This window comes from Alligator sinensis, unplaced genomic scaffold, assembly GCF_000455745.1.
Source record: "Alligator sinensis unplaced genomic scaffold, ASM45574v1 scaffold1145_1, whole genome shotgun sequence".
NCBI classification, from domain to species: Eukaryota; Metazoa; Chordata; order Crocodylia; family Alligatoridae; genus Alligator; species Alligator sinensis.
The window spans coordinates 56,674-74,114 of NW_005843166.1; the positions used below are offsets into that span (position 1 = coordinate 56,674).

The window sequence follows — 17,441 nt, forward strand, 5'->3', positions numbered from 1 at the left end:
GTCTTTCCTAGTAGTTTTAATGTTGAAGCTGAAAGGAGGTAGACAAAGAATTTACTTCAGAAAAGGGTATTTCCAACTGGGCTCAAAACGCTTGTGTGCCTTTCATCTATCTGAACACTCAAATGACATTGGATTACGCATGAACCTTGAATTACTTTTTACCAGAAAAAAATATTGTTTTATTTACAGTGCATCTGATTTTATAATTGTTTTGTTTTTTTAAAGGAATATAACTGTGCATAAGTGGTATCTTGATGCTTTGTAATCTATACCAAATGCATATTAATCATTTTAAGACTGAATTGTAACAAATTGCATTTTTAAGTAGGAATATGCTTTAATATAGATGACGGCAATTTCAAACCTGTTTCCTTTGCAGGGCAAGTTCATCAGAATTAACTTTGATGTTACTGGTTATATTGTTGGGGCCAACATCGAGACTTGTATCCTACTTCAGCAGTATGATGTCTGTGAAAATTTGAAGCAACTTAGCCTTTTCTATGTTTATGGCTTTGTGCCTCAGACTCTACTTGAATGCAGTGCAAAATTAACTCATTTGTAAAAATTAACATATAGTGAACACAACAATGTGTAAGGCATCAGAGTGAATGCTTCCATTGATCTACAATGTATTTTTGTTGGAAAATAGGAAAACAATTTATCCTTTTTGTCAAGAAGTGCAACAAACTACTCAAAACATCACAATTAATACCATATTTAATTGATTCTAAGATTTACTTTGAATTTAAGATGATCCCCCCCCCCCCCCCCCCCCCCAACAATTAGATTCTAGACCAGGAAAACTAAATTTTAGAATTTTCCATGTCTAAAGTCTTAATTGTTGGTGGGTTGCCAACTTTAGAATTGAGTAAATATGGTACTTACTAAAAACTACTGGATTTTCTGACTATTCTTTATTCTGAAACGTAACTCATGAAAATGGTACTACCTTAAACAACAGATCTGTCTTACAGTGTAAGAATAAATGCACTTGTATATTCAATAATTCACTTGCAGACCCTAGTTACTACTAAAGGTGCAGGTGGGGTTAGTTAAATTAGGCATCTTAAAAAACCAGTTGTAGGCCTGACAACAGGATCTCTGATGTCCAACACAACAGCTTTCTTTCTGCTGACGAGCGCCAAACAAACCTCTCTCTAACACTTTTGGGTACATGTAGACGAAACAGGGGCCCTACATTGAAGCAGTCGGTTTTTAAAAACACCTCTTCAATTTAGGGTCGATTTTTAAACCCCTGTGTCATGCACACACCCCGCTGACTTACCTGCCTCTGGCAGTGGGGAGGGGAGGGCGAGCTGCTGGTGGGTGGAGTGGTCCCTGGACTGTGGAGGGGCTAGTGCTTCCCTCCGCAGCAGCGGCAGAGCCCCCCCACAGGCACCCAGCTTAGGTGGTCCCGGGGGGCACCGCAGCTGTGGAGGGAAGCACTGGGCCCCCACGCAGCTCAGGCAGGCAGACTCCGGGAGGAGGAGGGGCGGGAAATCAGGCTTACTGCTTTTCTTGGACAGAGCCTGCCTTCCCAGACTGCTTCCAGGCTTCCTGCAGAGCCACAGAGCTGCACAGAGCCCGGTGCTTCACTCCATGGCTGTAGGGGTAGCAAACTAAAATTCCTCAGAGGAGTTTTAGTTTGCTGTGCCCCAAGTCATTTAAGGTGCATTACGCCACCAAATTTCCTATAGCAGCTGGAATTTAATGTGCAATACGCTGCTGAGGCATGCAAACACTGACACCATTAAAGCAGTGCAAAAGCATTTAGCCCACTTTAAAGTATTGTGGACACACGCCCCTTGTTTCATCTACACACTGCCATTGCTATTAAATTACATCACTTATTTTGAGGCACAGCTTTTGAATCTATCATATAAAGGTGTGAAGTGCAAGTTCCTTTAACTGCATATGATCAGACTTGTTGGAAAAATCTCGTGCTGTTCGTCAGGCCAAAGATGAAAGAACATTTCATATCTTCTATCAGCTGCTAGCAGGGGCAGGAGAACACCTGAAGTGTAAGTCACAAACCTCATTTTGTAACCTCACTCAGTTCTTTCTGAATTTACTAGTTTTAGAGTTTGCACAGTGAAGTTTGAGCTGTGCCATGGGCTCGAAAAAATAAAGGTCTGATGGAGTGAAAAAAGGACAGCTGTTTTCACTCATTTATTTATTCACTCATTCATTTTATTCATTTGCTCATTCATTTATTGTTATACTGCAGGAGATCTATTGTTCAGATAATTTGTTGCATGTCCAGAGTATTTTCCATTCAACTTCCACATCACAAGTTCTGGACCAGTGCAGGCTATATAAGGCTTTGTAGATCAGTCAGTCAGTCCACTAACTCCTAGCCAGGAACTGAAACTAAAGTGTCCGCAGGTGGCTAGTGACAAAGCATATTGGTAGCAATAGCCATATACATACTGGGCAGAATTCCAAGCCATTGGTCAAAATGCAATGAAAGGTCAAGGAAGAACATTTTAGTGTAGTACTTGTTCCAGGAGTTATCAGCTGCTGTTGACAGTGAATCCCCTCTCCTCTTCTTCTGTTTAATTGATGTAGATTTCACATACTACCTAAACATGCACACTAACTTTCCAGAGAAGTGGTTATGATGAATGACTCCATCCCTTATTAACTAAAAATTATCATTGCATGGTATAATAACTAGGGCTGTGCGAAGCTTTAGTCACTGATTCAATTCGGTCCAATTTGGCAGCTAAATCTCTGAATCCGAATCAAATCAGGAGACCGTTTAATCTCTCCAGATCAAATTGGAACCCTCCAAATCGATTTGGAGAGATTCAGTGATTCAGACATAGACATGGGTTTAAATGTTCTTTCTACATACCTCAAGGTACCAGGTGGCTCATGAATGCTGACATGCTGGGGCAGATGGAACATCCCACAGAAGCGTGAGGGGGTCCCCAACACGCTTGGCAGCAGACCTGGAAGTGGGCCAGAACCACTTCCGGTCCACTTCCAGGTCCACCACAGAGTGTGTGGGGGAGTCCCCCGCACTCCTGTGGGATGCTTCATCTGCCCCAGCATCTCAGCATTCATGAGCCACACCTGGTACCTTGAGGTATGTAGGAAAACCATTTAAAACTGTCTATGACCAAATCACTGATGCTCCGAATCAGCATGGAATCTTCAGATTTGGATTCAGCCGAATCGAATCACTGTCCTCCGATTTGGGCCGGATCTGAATTGAATATGGCCCATTTCATACACCCCTAATAAAACTACTTGAAGATATACCACTTTTCAGCAATGGCTGATCTTGGCATTTTAAATCAGTGAAGATTAACATAAAAATTGGCCAATATTTTTAGTTGTGTGTGCAGACTAGTATCTACTGGAGCATTTATCAACACGTGAAGGTTCTTTTTTGATTCAGTTTGCTTACAATTTTAAAGCATAAGCTGATCAGGCACAGCTGATCCATTTCATTAGGCAACATGCGCAGCACCAGTCATCTCACTCGATCCTGTAGGACAGTAGGTGACATTCCCCATTTGCAGAGATGAATCTTTGTGGAATGCCTCTGTTAGTGGAGAAAGCCAGGGTTTCCCAGCTTAAAGAGATGTACTAGAGATTTGCTGGGAGAAAAGTCAGGCATTCCCAGGGTATGCAATTTTGGGGCCCTCAATCCCTGGGCGCTCCTGCCAAAGGCACCTAGTGAGCAGGGGCAGCCAAGGACTGCCAAAGCTCTTGTTCCATAAAGTTAACAAGTATTTACTGCAATAAGGCAGCAAAAGCTATCACGGCCACTGATTTGGGCATTTTATGGTACAGCAAATGGTATAGATGTCTATTTGCTCTCCCCCTAAAGGTTGTTCTTGTGGCATAAAGGCAATATTTATTTATATCTTCAGATTCGCAGTAATATTTGGAAATGCACTTTTGGAAACCTGATTGTTTTCCCCTTAATGTTAGAGCTGCCAGTGGTTTAGAACATCAGGGTGATCATTAACACTTAAAAATAAATTAAAATGTTAGTATTTTCTTACTTGTATGGCCATCACATATGGGTAGAAGGAACATCCATGTTAAGGCCTCCTTTAGAGGATCTTAACAATAATTCAGTAACACACAAACAGGAAAGCATGTAGTTATCCAACGCAAAGACCTAATACAGGTAGTTATAAATCCAGTTAGAAGTAACTGCATCTTTTTAATATTAAAAAGATAGTAAAGTTGGCTACATATCTTAGAACTCTTACTCTATATCTAGGAAATAGTTTTCAATCCTTTTGGACTCGCATCATGTCTTGTTAGAACTCTCAAAAAATGGCAGCTCTTAGCTTACTCTTATGTTTCCACCAACAAAAAAAAGGGAGGAATTCTTCTGTTGCAAAGAACTCCTGAAGACCACAACAAGTCAGTACGTTTCCAGCACTGGTTTTTCTACCTGAAATCTCTGGGTGTATCCTTTGAATCATGATTGTACACCTTGTGTAGCACTCTGCAGCGCCCTTAAAGTTCTCTCGGCACCCTGATTTTGAGAATCATTGGTCTAGAGTTGGAGAAAAATGAACTGCTGAGATTAGTATAATAGTGTATAATCATCTTATTTAAATGCCAATTCATTAACTGAATAAAATGGTATTCTATTTTTTTGTAAAGAAAACAAAATGAAATGAAAAATAAACATGTGCAAAGCTTTTATCTTGGATTTAATTTTTCCATCACTACAGCTGACTTGCTGCTTGAAGGATTTAACAATTACAGATTTTTATCCAATGGCTATATCCCCATTCCTGGGCAGCAAGACAAGGATAATTTTCAGGAGACTATGGAAGCCATGCACATAATGGGCTTTTCCCATGAAGAGATCTTATGTAAGTTGTTAAGCTCTTGTGATTTCCAGAAGCCACTTGGTTTTTGCTTTTTGTGTGAAGGTATCTATAAACCAAATGAAAAGTGTTGACAGACTTAGCCGATCTAGCTTGAATGCATCAAGAGTCTATGGTAAACGTTTCTTTACCTTTTGTCTTACTTAATTCTTTTTTTTTCCTGAGCTTATATGCATGTTGAAAATATGGGTGGGAAGTATGTATATGAGTGTCTGGTTAAGATGATCCTTATCCTGTCAACTGCTGTGTTGTTTGTCTTTTGACATAGCAATGCTGAAAGTGGTGTCCTCAGTACTGCAATTTGGTAACATTTCCTTCAAGAAGGAGAGGAATACTGATCAGGCTTCTATGCCAGAAAATACAGGTAAATCGGCCGTATTTAGGGGCCTCCTATGTGTTGTATGGCAAGTTGTTATTTTTATGACTAAAATGTATTCATCGTGCATCGGAGTACAGAAGCTCAGAAAATTGTACCTGTTAAAGTTCACTGCCAGGGAGAGGCCACAAATGTAACAGTATAGGGAAGCTCTTAAAACTCTCTTACTCTCTGCTGTAGTCTTCATTTGTACAGAAATTAAATTTCTGTCAGCAGACACCAAAAAAGGTTTTCATTCGTTCTAAATTCTGAGCAGGTATTTTACTTGTAACTTCATTAATTGCTTATCAGCAAAGACTTAAACACCAGGAGAAAAGTGTGCATTAAAAATTGCTTTATTTACTTTAATTCTTGACATTGGTTACGTTGCCAGAATCCTGGATCTGTGCAGAATTTCCTTCGTGAAATGTCTGAAATTAAACACTGTATTTAGAAAATCTGATTTCTGAAATGGCAGGATGGTGTGACCTAGCATTTACTATTATATCAGTGATGCTTTAAAGATCAGTTAGTTTGGTATGGGAAGGACTGCTTAATTATGGAGACTAGTCCCTCAAGGTGTTTCAGTCTAGTACTTGGGTTCTAGCCTTCTAAATCCTGTTATGGAAGGCATCATCTGAAAAGAATTTAAAACTCACCTGAACTTCAGTGAACTTTGGTTGTTTTCATGTCCAAAGATAGCTTTGGAATCTTTTTTTTTTTTTCCTTCCCTTTTCTTTTTAAATGAATAAATAAAACATTAAACTAAGCTGTTTAGATACTCTAAACAGCTGTGACTACAAGATCTCAGTACCTAAAACTCACTGGCCCCTTGTGTTATGAAAGGCTGGATTTCAGTGGAGCTGTATTTAGTTAGTCACTTTTGTTCCATATTAATGATGTCTTGAGTTAATAGTTATCTTTTGTAGTTAAGATTTCAAAACTTGATTTATAAAGCAAATAATTTTTGTATTTAAAAGAATTTTAAGTCAGATGTTTGGCATGTATCTTTCCACAGTAACCAAATAAAAAATATTTCAGTGCAGACACAATTGGTGTACACAATAGAACAAAGTTGTTCTTATGTTTCTGGGTTTAAATTATGAACAGTTATGATTTGTGACAGTACCTTCTATTTAAATTCCTATTAGGTTGAAAAATGCTAGCTAAACGCAATTAAGCAGGCACCCAAAACCTCCTGTAAATGGACACAACATAACATTACGTAATTGCCTTTAAACAAGAGGTGTTCCTTGGGGTCCCTGCAGACAGTGCTGTACAGGCCCCACCAAGGGCACCACCACTACATGCGGCTGCCATGTGCCACCAGCTTTGTGCTCCAGCCACTCGCCAATCCCCCTGCTCACACAGGCTTTTATGCCCCAGGCCCCACACACCGCTAGGGATGGCTCTGCCCTTAAAGATGCACTTATTTCTCTTTGCCCCCTTGAATATTTCACAGATTAATCTAGGCACATTGCAATTTTAGTTCTTCGGAGAGATACTTCAAGGGTAATATTCTGAATCTGAAAGAGCAGAATTTTGTTTTTAAGCAAACAGGAAGTTTTCCATTTGGACAGTAAGCAGAAATAATTTCCAGACTCTCTGCATGTGCAGGTAAAGACATGATTGGATCTAACGCATGATCCACACAATTGCACTTCCTGCCACGGCACACATGGATGGCAGGAGACATGATTGTGGGATTACACATTAGATCCAATTACACCTTACTGTCCGTGTAAGGGGAACCCAATCCTGGGCTCTCCCTGCAAAGAGCAGGCACCCATGGCTGGGAGCCCCCTTTGAGGGCACAGCTGGGACTGAGAATCCCTGCAGCTGATGGGTTCTGGGTCCTGGCTGTGCCTCACACAGAGCCCTGTCAGCTGCAGGGTGCCTCATTCCTGTCTACAGGTGAAACGCAGCTAGTCCCAAAAACCCCATGAGAGCCCGGGGGTTTCATGCACCACCAAACCTTGGGGATTATGGTAGCCACATTTCCTAGGCCTCAGAGGTTTCATGCTAGGCATGGTGCATCCCTGTCTGCTCAGGCTCCCAGCTGCAGAGGAGACCCTGTTACATGTGCAAATTAAAGCTCGATTGCAACAATCTGTAAAATTAGTACACATTTTTGACCATCTGTAAATTTCATACACACTGGCTAACTTTTTAGCTGATTTATCGTGTGATAGCTACTTTGCAGGTGTAGCTGGTTTCAAGGTAAATGCACAATTACACAGTTAATTGTACAATACCTGTAACACACAGAGGGAGCCATAAAGCCACAGATGTCTTAGGATAAGGGTTAAGTCAGAGGTGGGAGAGAGACCCAGATTTTATGCTTGCATCCCTCTGAGATGACTATAGATCAGACGGAACCAAAAACTCCCTCCTGTGGAGGCTAGCTCTCTGGCCAGCCAAGAGGGAAAGCAGCTTGGAAACTTGGAAAACAGGCAAGAGGGAGCCTGACTGACTGGCTCAGGAAGGTGCATACTGGTCTGACAAGGGGGACTGAGCCCTTTACCCCGCTATCTGTGTATTTTTTGCATTACATTGGGCAAACTGCCTAAGTGGTACCAGTTGCAGAAAGCAGGCTTCATCACATGATACTGTACCCAAGAAGGAGGGCTCTCCTCATTGGCTGGAATAGATGCCCAGACTGGACTGTTTGGAAAGCCTTCCAGTGGCAGTCATTACAGGAACAACTTGTTGGAAGATATTACCCAGAATCCTTAACAGGGAAGAGTGTGTCTGGGGAGGAAGAGAGAGCCTGATGGATTGTTAGTAGCAAACCTCAAGGTCCCTGACTTTCCATGATGGAGATAAACCCACATGTGTATATGATTCAGCCTTTTCCAGTACTCTGTGGCTAGTCTATCTTGCTGCATTGGACACCAGCTGACTCTTGTTCACGGTCCCATTTTCTTCTGTGATATGTCTTACCACAACACCCAGTTTATACCAGAGGGTAGAGTTGGGCATGCTGAGGATTGATGTTTCATTTTTGGAATACTCTGTTCAGTGTAAGCGAGTCATCTCCCTTAGCCCCTACCCCCTAGCTTGCATTACTGCAAGTCCATGAAGCTAGGTCATTTCTCTACTACTAAAATGTAAGTGGTGGCACTACTCTGGATTATAACTACATGACTTCAGCTATAAGTCAATGTCCATGATGCATTTGGTTAAAATTCATAAACATCCTTAGGAGCAAGAGCCAGAACTCGGAGCTCCCAATCTTCAAGGGCAGGGCAGGACCCTCTTCCTTGGGCTTCCTCTCTGCTTTTATTCCTTCTGGCCCCATAGCTCTAGCTGTTGGCTGCCCAGTGGGCCAGCTCCAAGAGAAAAAGGGTGGAAGATGCTATGCCCCAGGTATAAACGCTTGTTAGAAGACATGGGTCCAATGTGCTGGAGGCATAGGAGGCACGCTCACGAGCATCCAGTATGCTGGGGCATAGGAGGCATAGGTCCAAGCACCTTGAAGCTGGTCGGGGTTGGGGAGCTCAGAGAGAGAGAGAGAGGGTGTCTCAATAATAGGATAAGAAAATTATGCCTTTTACATAAGCAAAATAAAATGCCTCTCCAAATTCTGGTAATCAGCACTAGAACTTTGTTAGCAGTATAACCTCTATATGGAACCTGGAGCTTTGAAGATAGATTACAGTATATTCAATACTAATAAAATGCAGGTAGTAGTTTTTATATATACTAACTTTCTAACACCTGTTCCAGAACGAGCAGTTTCCTACTTTGTAGAAGAGAAAATCAGTTGTTTTGTTAAATATCATATTGAAAAAAATAGAGAGGCTGTTGTTATCATTATCATACTGGATATTTTACTGAGGAGGCTTGGGAAACTTGAGAAAAATACTTAGCCCTAAAGCTAAGAATATCTTGACTATCAGATTCATTTTTGAGGTTAAGTCCAAATGCTTCTGCTATTAATAGTAAATTCAATTAGGAAAGAATATGCATATAGAAAAAGAGCGTAAAAAATAGTAGAGGTGTTGCCAAATCAGAAACGGTCCATGGCCTATTTACTTAATAGTCTTGCTTTCATATTGTCCTGTATCAGATACTTTAAACCAGGGGTGTCAAACTTGCATGTCCTTATGGACCGCATCCAGATCAGTGGCAGCAGTGCCACATAGGTTAACACAGCCATTTACTCACCTGCTACTGCTGAAATGTATACCCAGCAGGACTCTGTACCTAGCCATGCCCCCAGGTTCCAGCCCCTCCAGGAGCCCCATAGATGGAAAAAGTGACAGTTCTGCATGGTGTGGTGCAGCATAGTCAGAAATATCCATAGCAATCCATTGACATTCCTGCCTGCATTGAAACATAGCAGTGCATTATAGGAAGCCTTAGTAGTATTGAGTATGTCGCCTGCTAAAATGTGAGGCTTCTACCCATTTTCTTAAGCTAGTAATATCTGGCATTCTATAACAAAAGACACATGAATTGTAATGGAAAGCTAGGGGTCCGTGTCTATACACAGGCTCCTTACAGATATAAGATATAATTTAACAACCATCAGCCTTGTATATAATAAGACTATTTTGAGTTTTTAATAAAAATTATTAAGCCAGTCACAGGTTCAAGAGCCTGTTGCCTTAATATTCTAACTAGTTGCTGTGGCAATTTGAATATTCAAGTATCTTAACTTTTTCTTTTTTCTGTTTGTTTTTGGGGGTTTTTAACTTCAGTTGCACAGAAACTCTGCCACCTCCTGGGAATGAATGTAATGGAGTTTACCCGGGCTATACTTACACCACGCATTAAAGTTGGCAGAGACTACGTTCAGAAAGCCCAAACTAAAGAACAAGTAAGTTGTGAGATTTTTTTTAGTGTATAGAAAGAAAGTAAAGCTACCTTTCATCTAAATTCACTGAAAGCTGCTTAAAGTTAGTCATGATCATTTTAGGTCCTCTTTAAACAAATTATTGTACTAAATAGTTTTGTTTGGCAAAACCAAAGAATGTATAGAATACAAGAAAAATCTTTTACCTCCTGCTGGTCTTGATTCTCATACAGTTGTAAGTATCACATTTTCAGAACACCTAATATGTTGCTTAAAAATTCAGTGTTTTTCATTGCTAACCAAATGAAAATCTGTGCTGTTTGTTTTCTTAGTTCAGTGGAATTGACTGTATTACACTTTGAGCAGTTATTTGTGAAAACATCTCTCTCTGTTATTTTGATGTTTAATATGGTTTTAAAATCTTGAATATATGTTGTTGTTATATGATTTATTATAATAAATCAGAATATATTAGAATAAATGTTTAATATATTTTGACTTCCAGGCAGATTTTGCAGTGGAAGCCTTGGCAAAAGCCACCTATGAACGTCTCTTCCGCTGGCTTGTTCACCGAATTAATAAAGCTCTGGATAGGACCAAACGACAGGGAGCATCTTTTATTGGCATTCTGGATATTGCTGGATTTGAGATTTTTGAGGTATATCATAAAACAAACTATTAGGAAATAATGCATATCTTTACAGACTAGTTTCCCTCTAAAGCACTTACAATAATTTCTGATTTGACTGACAGCAGTAAAATGATTTCTTGCAAGATGCAACAAAGACTTCATGAAGTATTTAATTAGCTTTAGGAAATGTAAAGGTTGTGGCTAAACTAAAAAAACAGAAAAGCCACAATTTTTATTCTTAAAGTGTACCTACCCGTGAATAACCATTTATTCTTTGGTAGCAGGCTTTTGGGGGTTTTTTGTTCCTGTTGCATAGTAGTCTTCTGTCCACTACTGGAGATGGTGTTATCAGTATTTTGCCAGTGATTTGAACTATTACTGAATAATTTTAGGCCTGGTAAACTTCTTATAAATTAAAGGAAACTATACTTTAATAGAATGAGATTTTTACTCTGTGAACATTTCTTTCAATGTATGTAATGATGATAAACCCTGCTATTGAATTATTTGACTAATTCACAAAATATTTTGTAGCTGAACTCTTTTGAGCAACTCTGTATCAACTATACCAATGAGAAGTTGCAGCAATTGTTCAACCACACCATGTTTATCCTGGAACAGGAAGAGTACCAGCGAGAGGGTATAGAATGGAACTTCATTGATTTTGGACTGGATCTACAGCCTTGCATTGATTTAATAGAAAGGCCTGTAAGTTTTGTTTGGGTTGTGCTTTTTGTGTATGCACTTTTCTTTCTTTTTTCCTTGTCTCCTCTGGGCCAGGTATGGATCCTCTTTTAAGTTGTCCTATCAAGTAAATTAATTCAAACATCCAATCGCTGATAATAAACTACTAAGTAGTAGAATTTGGTTTCTAAACTTTGCCCACTGACATAATCCTATTTGTATGCGAGGACATGATGCGCATTGTTAGGTGACACAAAGTTAAATACTTTCACCTAGTATCTTTTAAAATAGTAACCTGGTCCTTTTTGCTTTCACCTTCAAGCTAAGCTATGCCTAAATATTTTTAGAATGTTTAATATGTTTGATTTAGGGTGAAATCCAAACTCTCTAAAGTCTGTATGTGCAAAACTCGCATTAACTTATGTGGGTCCAGGTTTCCCCCAGAAATTGTCCTCGTGTGTAAGAGTGAGCTTTTAGGAGGCCAGTTTCTCAAGTTTGTTTTCATTGTACTTGGCTAAATGATTCTAGTGGTTGCTCAATTTGTGGGGGTAGAATACCACCCCAATCTGTTTGCAAAGGCATTAGAAGCAGTTTAAGTTCAGGATGCCCACCAATACTGAGAGATTTTTTTTTTTACCTTGTCCTTCCCTTCCATTTTCCCCTTCTCCAACAGAGCCAGGACCCACAGCTTATCCTAAACTTCTGTAAATAATGATGACACTGTAATGAATTATTAAGCTGTTGCAACATAATCTTATTTTGTGTTGGAACTTTCTAAAATATAGCTAAAAGCAACATAGACCAGAGACTTAGGGCAGTGTTACAGATTACCTTTTAAACTGTCATAAAGATGCTTACAATAGGAGCATTCTCCCATTAAAGGATGTTAATTCATGTTAAGTACCCTCTAACCCAGGGGTTCCCAACATTTACATGCCCGAGGGCACATTGGAATTTAAAAGAAAAAGCAACGGGCGCCAATATAACAGCGTTTTTTGTTGGAATAATGATTTTACTGATTGTGAAAATGCATGTGGGCACCTGAATAAACCTTGTGGGGCACCACGGTGCCTGTGGGCACCATGTTGGGAACAGCTGCTCTAACCATTTTACTTATGCCACTTCTGGTGAGAGGTATCTTTAGATCCATTTTATCCAAGTCATTCCTGGGTATTGTTAGTCTCCTCCAATAAGATAAACTGTTCCATTTTTGTTCCTACAACATCCTAGCATGCACCAATCCCAGCCCTTTCCACTCCTTTGTTCCACACTTTAGTTGGTCTAATAAAAAAAATATCGGATTTACCCAAAGAACCTTGTATGCCTTTGTTCCATAGGCAAACTTTCAACCCTCCTGAACTCTGTTGCCAAAGGGGGTGGTGACGCCCTAAGCCAAACCCCCTCTTGCCCCTAGTGGATGCAGCCGCAGCATACTCTGACCACTCTGAGCACCCAGGTGCAGCTCACCAGTTTGCTGCTTCTTTAACACCCCCATGCAAACAACAGCAATCCTACTACCTATTAGGGGTGTGCAGAGTGGACCCTATCCAATTCAGATTCAGCCTGAAATGGGGACAGATGATTTGATTCATTGATTCGGATCACTGTCTCTGATTTGATTTGGCTGAATCTGAAGATTCGATGCTGATTTGGAGAATCAACGATTCAGATATAGACGCAGCTTTAAATGTTTTTTCTACATACCTTGAGGTACCAGATACAGCTCATGAACGCTGTAATGCTGGGGCAGATGGAGCCTCCCACAGGAGTGCAGAGGGTCTCCCAGGTGCTCAGCGGCAAACCCAGAATTACATCCAGTCCCCTTCTGGGTCTGGCAGGGAGTGCACGGGGGGGAGCCTGCACCACCCCGGCTTGGCAATCAGCTATGGGGGGACCCCAGGTGCTCTACCCCCCCCCCCCCCGGACCCAGGAGGCACCAGTTGCCGAGCTGGGGGGCATAGCCCCCCGCACACTCCCCAGCAGACCCAGAAGTGCTTGTGGTCCACTTCCGGGTCAGTTGCCGAGTGTGCTGGGGAGTCCCCCATGCTCCTGTAGGACGCTCCATTAGCCATGAACAGCGCGTGCCCCCAGCAGCTGGGAGGACATGGTGGCAGCAGTAGGCGGGGGAGCTCCCACAGACACCGCCGGTGCTGTTGGTGGCCGGGGTGGGGGGAGTGGCAAGCTCCGACCAAGGGTCGGCAACCAGCCGCCGGCAGCGGTGGCCAACAAGAATTGCGGACTGCCCACAGGCACCACCAACAGTGTCAGTGACGCCTTTTTGCAGGGGGTGCACCGCCATGCTCGGGGTGCACATACACCCGCGTGCACCCCCTATGCGTCGCCCCTGCCATTTGCCCCAGCATTGCAGCATTCACAAGCTGCCTGGTACCTTGAGGTATGTAGAAAAAACATTTAAATCTATGTCTGTCTCCGAATCCATTCAGAGGGTTCCAATTTGACTCAGAAAGATTTAAAAGGTCCTCGATTTGATTTCGGATTTGGAGGTTCAGCCACTGAATTAGGCCAAATCTCTGCCGAATCAAGTTGGGTACTGAAGGTTTGCATAGCCCTACTACCTATCTCCATTAAAAATATATACCAGAGAATGGAAACCACCAGGTAGGCTACAAACTGGTTCTCAGCTCTGTCCCAGTGTGTTACGTATGCAGTAAGCCTACGGAGTCTCAGCTCTGTCCCGGTATGAGTAATACCCCAGCCCTCCCCATCACTACCAACCCCCACTCCCCCATCTTAATTCAGTGAAACATGCAAGATTTTGGCCCTTAATCCTCCTTTCTCTTTACTTCTCCCCCCCATCCATTCACTTGAAATGTGTTTGGCCCTGCCCCCACCTCCTCCCAGCTGGCTCCTCCTGGCTGCAAAGTGATGGAAGCCATAGCCACCATGGTGGTTTTTCTGCATCTGAGCTACGTGCCACCCTCTTCTCTCCCAGGAAAAGTCCTAGCTGCTGTCCATGCTCCCGCTCGCCAGGCCCGCTAGTGGAAAGTCAGTTGTGCAGTCTGAGATGGCATTAAACCTTAACCTGCGACTGCTCTGAAACTGTTCTTAGCTTTATGACTTATAACAGTCTACAGTTTTTAAGTGTAGAACTGTAGACTGTTAGTCATAAAGCTAAGAACAGTTTCAGAGCAGTCGCAGGTTAAGGTTTAATGCCATCTCAGACTGCACAACTGACTTCCTAAAAATGGTCTACTTTTACCAATATCATCAAGGTCCAATAAACCTTTTTTTTCTTTCTTTCTTTAAGATTATCAAGGGGAAATCTTATTTCAGGTATCACTTTGGAGGGCTTTGCCTCTTTTTTTTTTTTTTTTTTTTTTTTTTTTTTTTTTAATAGTCAATGGTTTTAATAGTCAATGCAATGGTTGTAATAGTCAATACAGATATTAAAAAAACAAAAAACTAGTGTTGGTGTAAAGGCTTACTTCAATATCCAATACCTGTTTCTTAGGCAAACCCTCCTGGTGTATTGGCTTTACTTGATGAAGAGTGCTGGTTCCCTAAAGCTACTGACAAGACCTTTGTGGAAAAATTGGTCCAAGAACAAGGATCCCACTCTAAATTCCAAAAACCAAGGCAGCTAAAGGACAAGGCTGACTTCTGCATTATTCATTATGCAGGGAAGGTAAGGGTTGCATGGTGAACCATTTGATCAGAAAATGACTGATCTGTTGTAAATAGAAGATTTTTCTTAAAGGTTTAGCTATATTGTCATCTTTTATCTGACTATAACATACATCTCATTTTGAGAAGGCTCCAAGAAGGAAAAAAGATCTTACCTTAGAGTTTCATTAAGTATTTGAGATCTGAGGTCTACAGGGTTGGGGACTATGTGCCAGGACTCAGAGCTTAGGGATTGGGAGCCACGTGCTAGGGCTGGAAGGTGTGCTGGCACTGGAGCTGGAGTCTTGTGGCTAGGTCTGATATGGGCACATCAGCAACAGTTATAGAGCCAGTGCACAGTCCCAGACTCACGTGCTCTGGGTCCAACCCTTACAGGTCCAGCAACTTGGCAAGGGAGGGAAGGAAGCTGCAGCAATTAGCACTGCATTGCTTTGTACCCCTCTGCCCCTGCCAAATGTTCAGACCCATGGGGAGGCCTTTTCCTCACATAAAATGAGTACTCTTAATTTTCCCCAGCTGGTTTTAGGGGGGAAATGTGCAGGTTATATGCAAGAAAATATGATATTCAGACATTATATGACTCAAATGTAAGAAGAGTTTAGCTTCTTTCTTAAAACATTTGGGAATTAAATTCATACTACTGAACCATACTGTAAAGTGTTAGAGCTGTAAGAGGATGTTAAATAAACAGAAGAAATTTAAGATGTAAAAATAGACTAAAATGTGTTATTTAGTTCAATGACTATATTAGTTCACAAACTATTAGTTATTGCAAACATACTTATTCTATTTGATGCTGTTTTGCGTGGCAGCTGGATTTTTTGTAAGGGTTTCTGTTGAAAGGAATTTAGTTGCTTTGAAATTGGCATTCTTAAGATTGTAGATTTAATGGCTCTTGACTTCGAAGTCCTGTGTTTTGATCAGACAGGTTAGTGACAATACCAGCTTCTTTTATTTTGTTTCCCACCTTTATGCTTCTCTTTCTAAGTGCATGTGTGTAAAGAATCCCGTTTAGGGCTAAAAATGTATTTTGGTCTTCATTACTCTTTCAGTCTTTGTGTTTGCTATTGGGACTCATTGGACCTGGACCCTAGTTGTGAAAAAGACAGTTTACCATGATGAAATGGCTCACTTAAGTCTGTAACTATTGCCAGTGTTTAGTACTTGTATCATCTATCTAGTAGGGCTGTGCGAAGCTTCAGTCCCTGATTCAGTTTGGCGGAGATTCAGCCCGATTCAGTGGCCAAATCTCCAAATCGAATCGGGAGACCTTTTTAATCTCTCCGAATCGAATCGGAGCCCTCTGAATTGATTTGGAGAGATTCAGTGATTCAGACATAGACACAGCATTAAATGTATTTTCTACATACCTCCACGTACCAGGTGGCTCATCAACACTGCAATGCTGAGGTGGATGGAGCGTCCCACAGGAGTGCCGGGTGCTCCCCAGTGTGCTTGGCAGCAGACCCAGAAGTGGACCAGAAGCAGTTCTGGTCCACTTCTGGGTCTGCCAGGGAGAGCATAGTGAGCCCCCTGTCTGCCCCTCCCTTCCCAGTTGACCCCTTTGGCTCGGTGACTGGTGTCCCCTGGGAGCACCCAGGGTCCCCCCACGGCCAATCGCTGAGCCAGGCATGCCCGCCGCGTGCTCCCCAACGGACCCAGAAGTGGACTGGAACCACTTCCGGTCTACTTCCAGGTTCACCACTGAGCATGCAGGGGACCTCTTCCCAGCATCACAGCATTCATGAGCTGCACCTGGTACCTCGAGGTATGTAAGAAAAACATTTTAAAGCTGTGTCTATGGCCAAATCGCTGATTCTCCAAATCGGCATCAAATCTTCAGGTTTGGGTTCAGCCAAATCGAATTGGGGACAGTGATCCGAATCAGTGATTTGAATCACTGTCCCCGATTTGGGCCAAATCCGAATCTAATATGGCCTGTTTCGCACACCCCTGTTATCTAGGCCAGATATGACTTGTTGCCATTGAATTTTCCTGTTTGTTCTAGAATTCTTATGTCTCCTTCGGCTTCCAGGGTTACATGAACGCTTCCTTTTCTGTAAATAATGGTATTCTGGTAGGTGGTTCCCCCCACCCCCTCATTGTGTCAAACAATCAGCCTTTGTTATAGTTATGCTGATATATATGATGTGTGCGAAATAGCTGCAATCGACTTCTGAGTGGCTTTTACTTTCATACTTGGCAGAAGGAAATCTCAGTTGACACAAAGGTTTAAATTGCATTCTCCCTTTGCAGCATGTACAACCATTTAGCTAGCTTCTGTAGGTGCTGCTGAGCTCATTGCATATGTTAATGTCTTGTATACATTTCTGTTCCTCATACAACCTGTCCATATGCTGACTTCCCATTCTCCTCTGTATCAGAAACTGTCTGCAACTTCTGCTTTCCCCAGTACTGAGGGTTTGATATGACCTCTGTGTCATTTGTTCTGTACTTAAC

General features: G+C 41.8%; 1 protein-coding gene across 4 annotated transcripts in view; it reads left to right on the plus strand.

Annotated features, from left to right (window-relative positions):
• The window catches only part of MYH10 (myosin heavy chain 10), a 106,303-nt gene that overhangs the window by 48,655 nt on the left and 40,207 nt on the right, over window positions 1-17,441 (plus strand). For all 4 annotated transcript variants that reach the window (XM_025194171.1, XM_025194172.1, XM_025194174.1 and 1 more), the window contains 8 exons: window positions 380-443; window positions 1,923-2,021; window positions 4,707-4,850; window positions 5,134-5,229; window positions 9,927-10,045; window positions 10,527-10,679; window positions 11,187-11,360; window positions 14,809-14,982. In XM_025194171.1, the coding sequence (XP_025049956.1) occupies window positions 380-443; window positions 1,923-2,021; window positions 4,707-4,850; window positions 5,134-5,229; window positions 9,927-10,045; window positions 10,527-10,679; window positions 11,187-11,360; window positions 14,809-14,982 (1,023 nt within the window). The remainder of the gene's footprint in view (window positions 1-379; window positions 444-1,922; window positions 2,022-4,706; window positions 4,851-5,133; window positions 5,230-9,926; window positions 10,046-10,526; window positions 10,680-11,186; window positions 11,361-14,808; window positions 14,983-17,441) is intronic.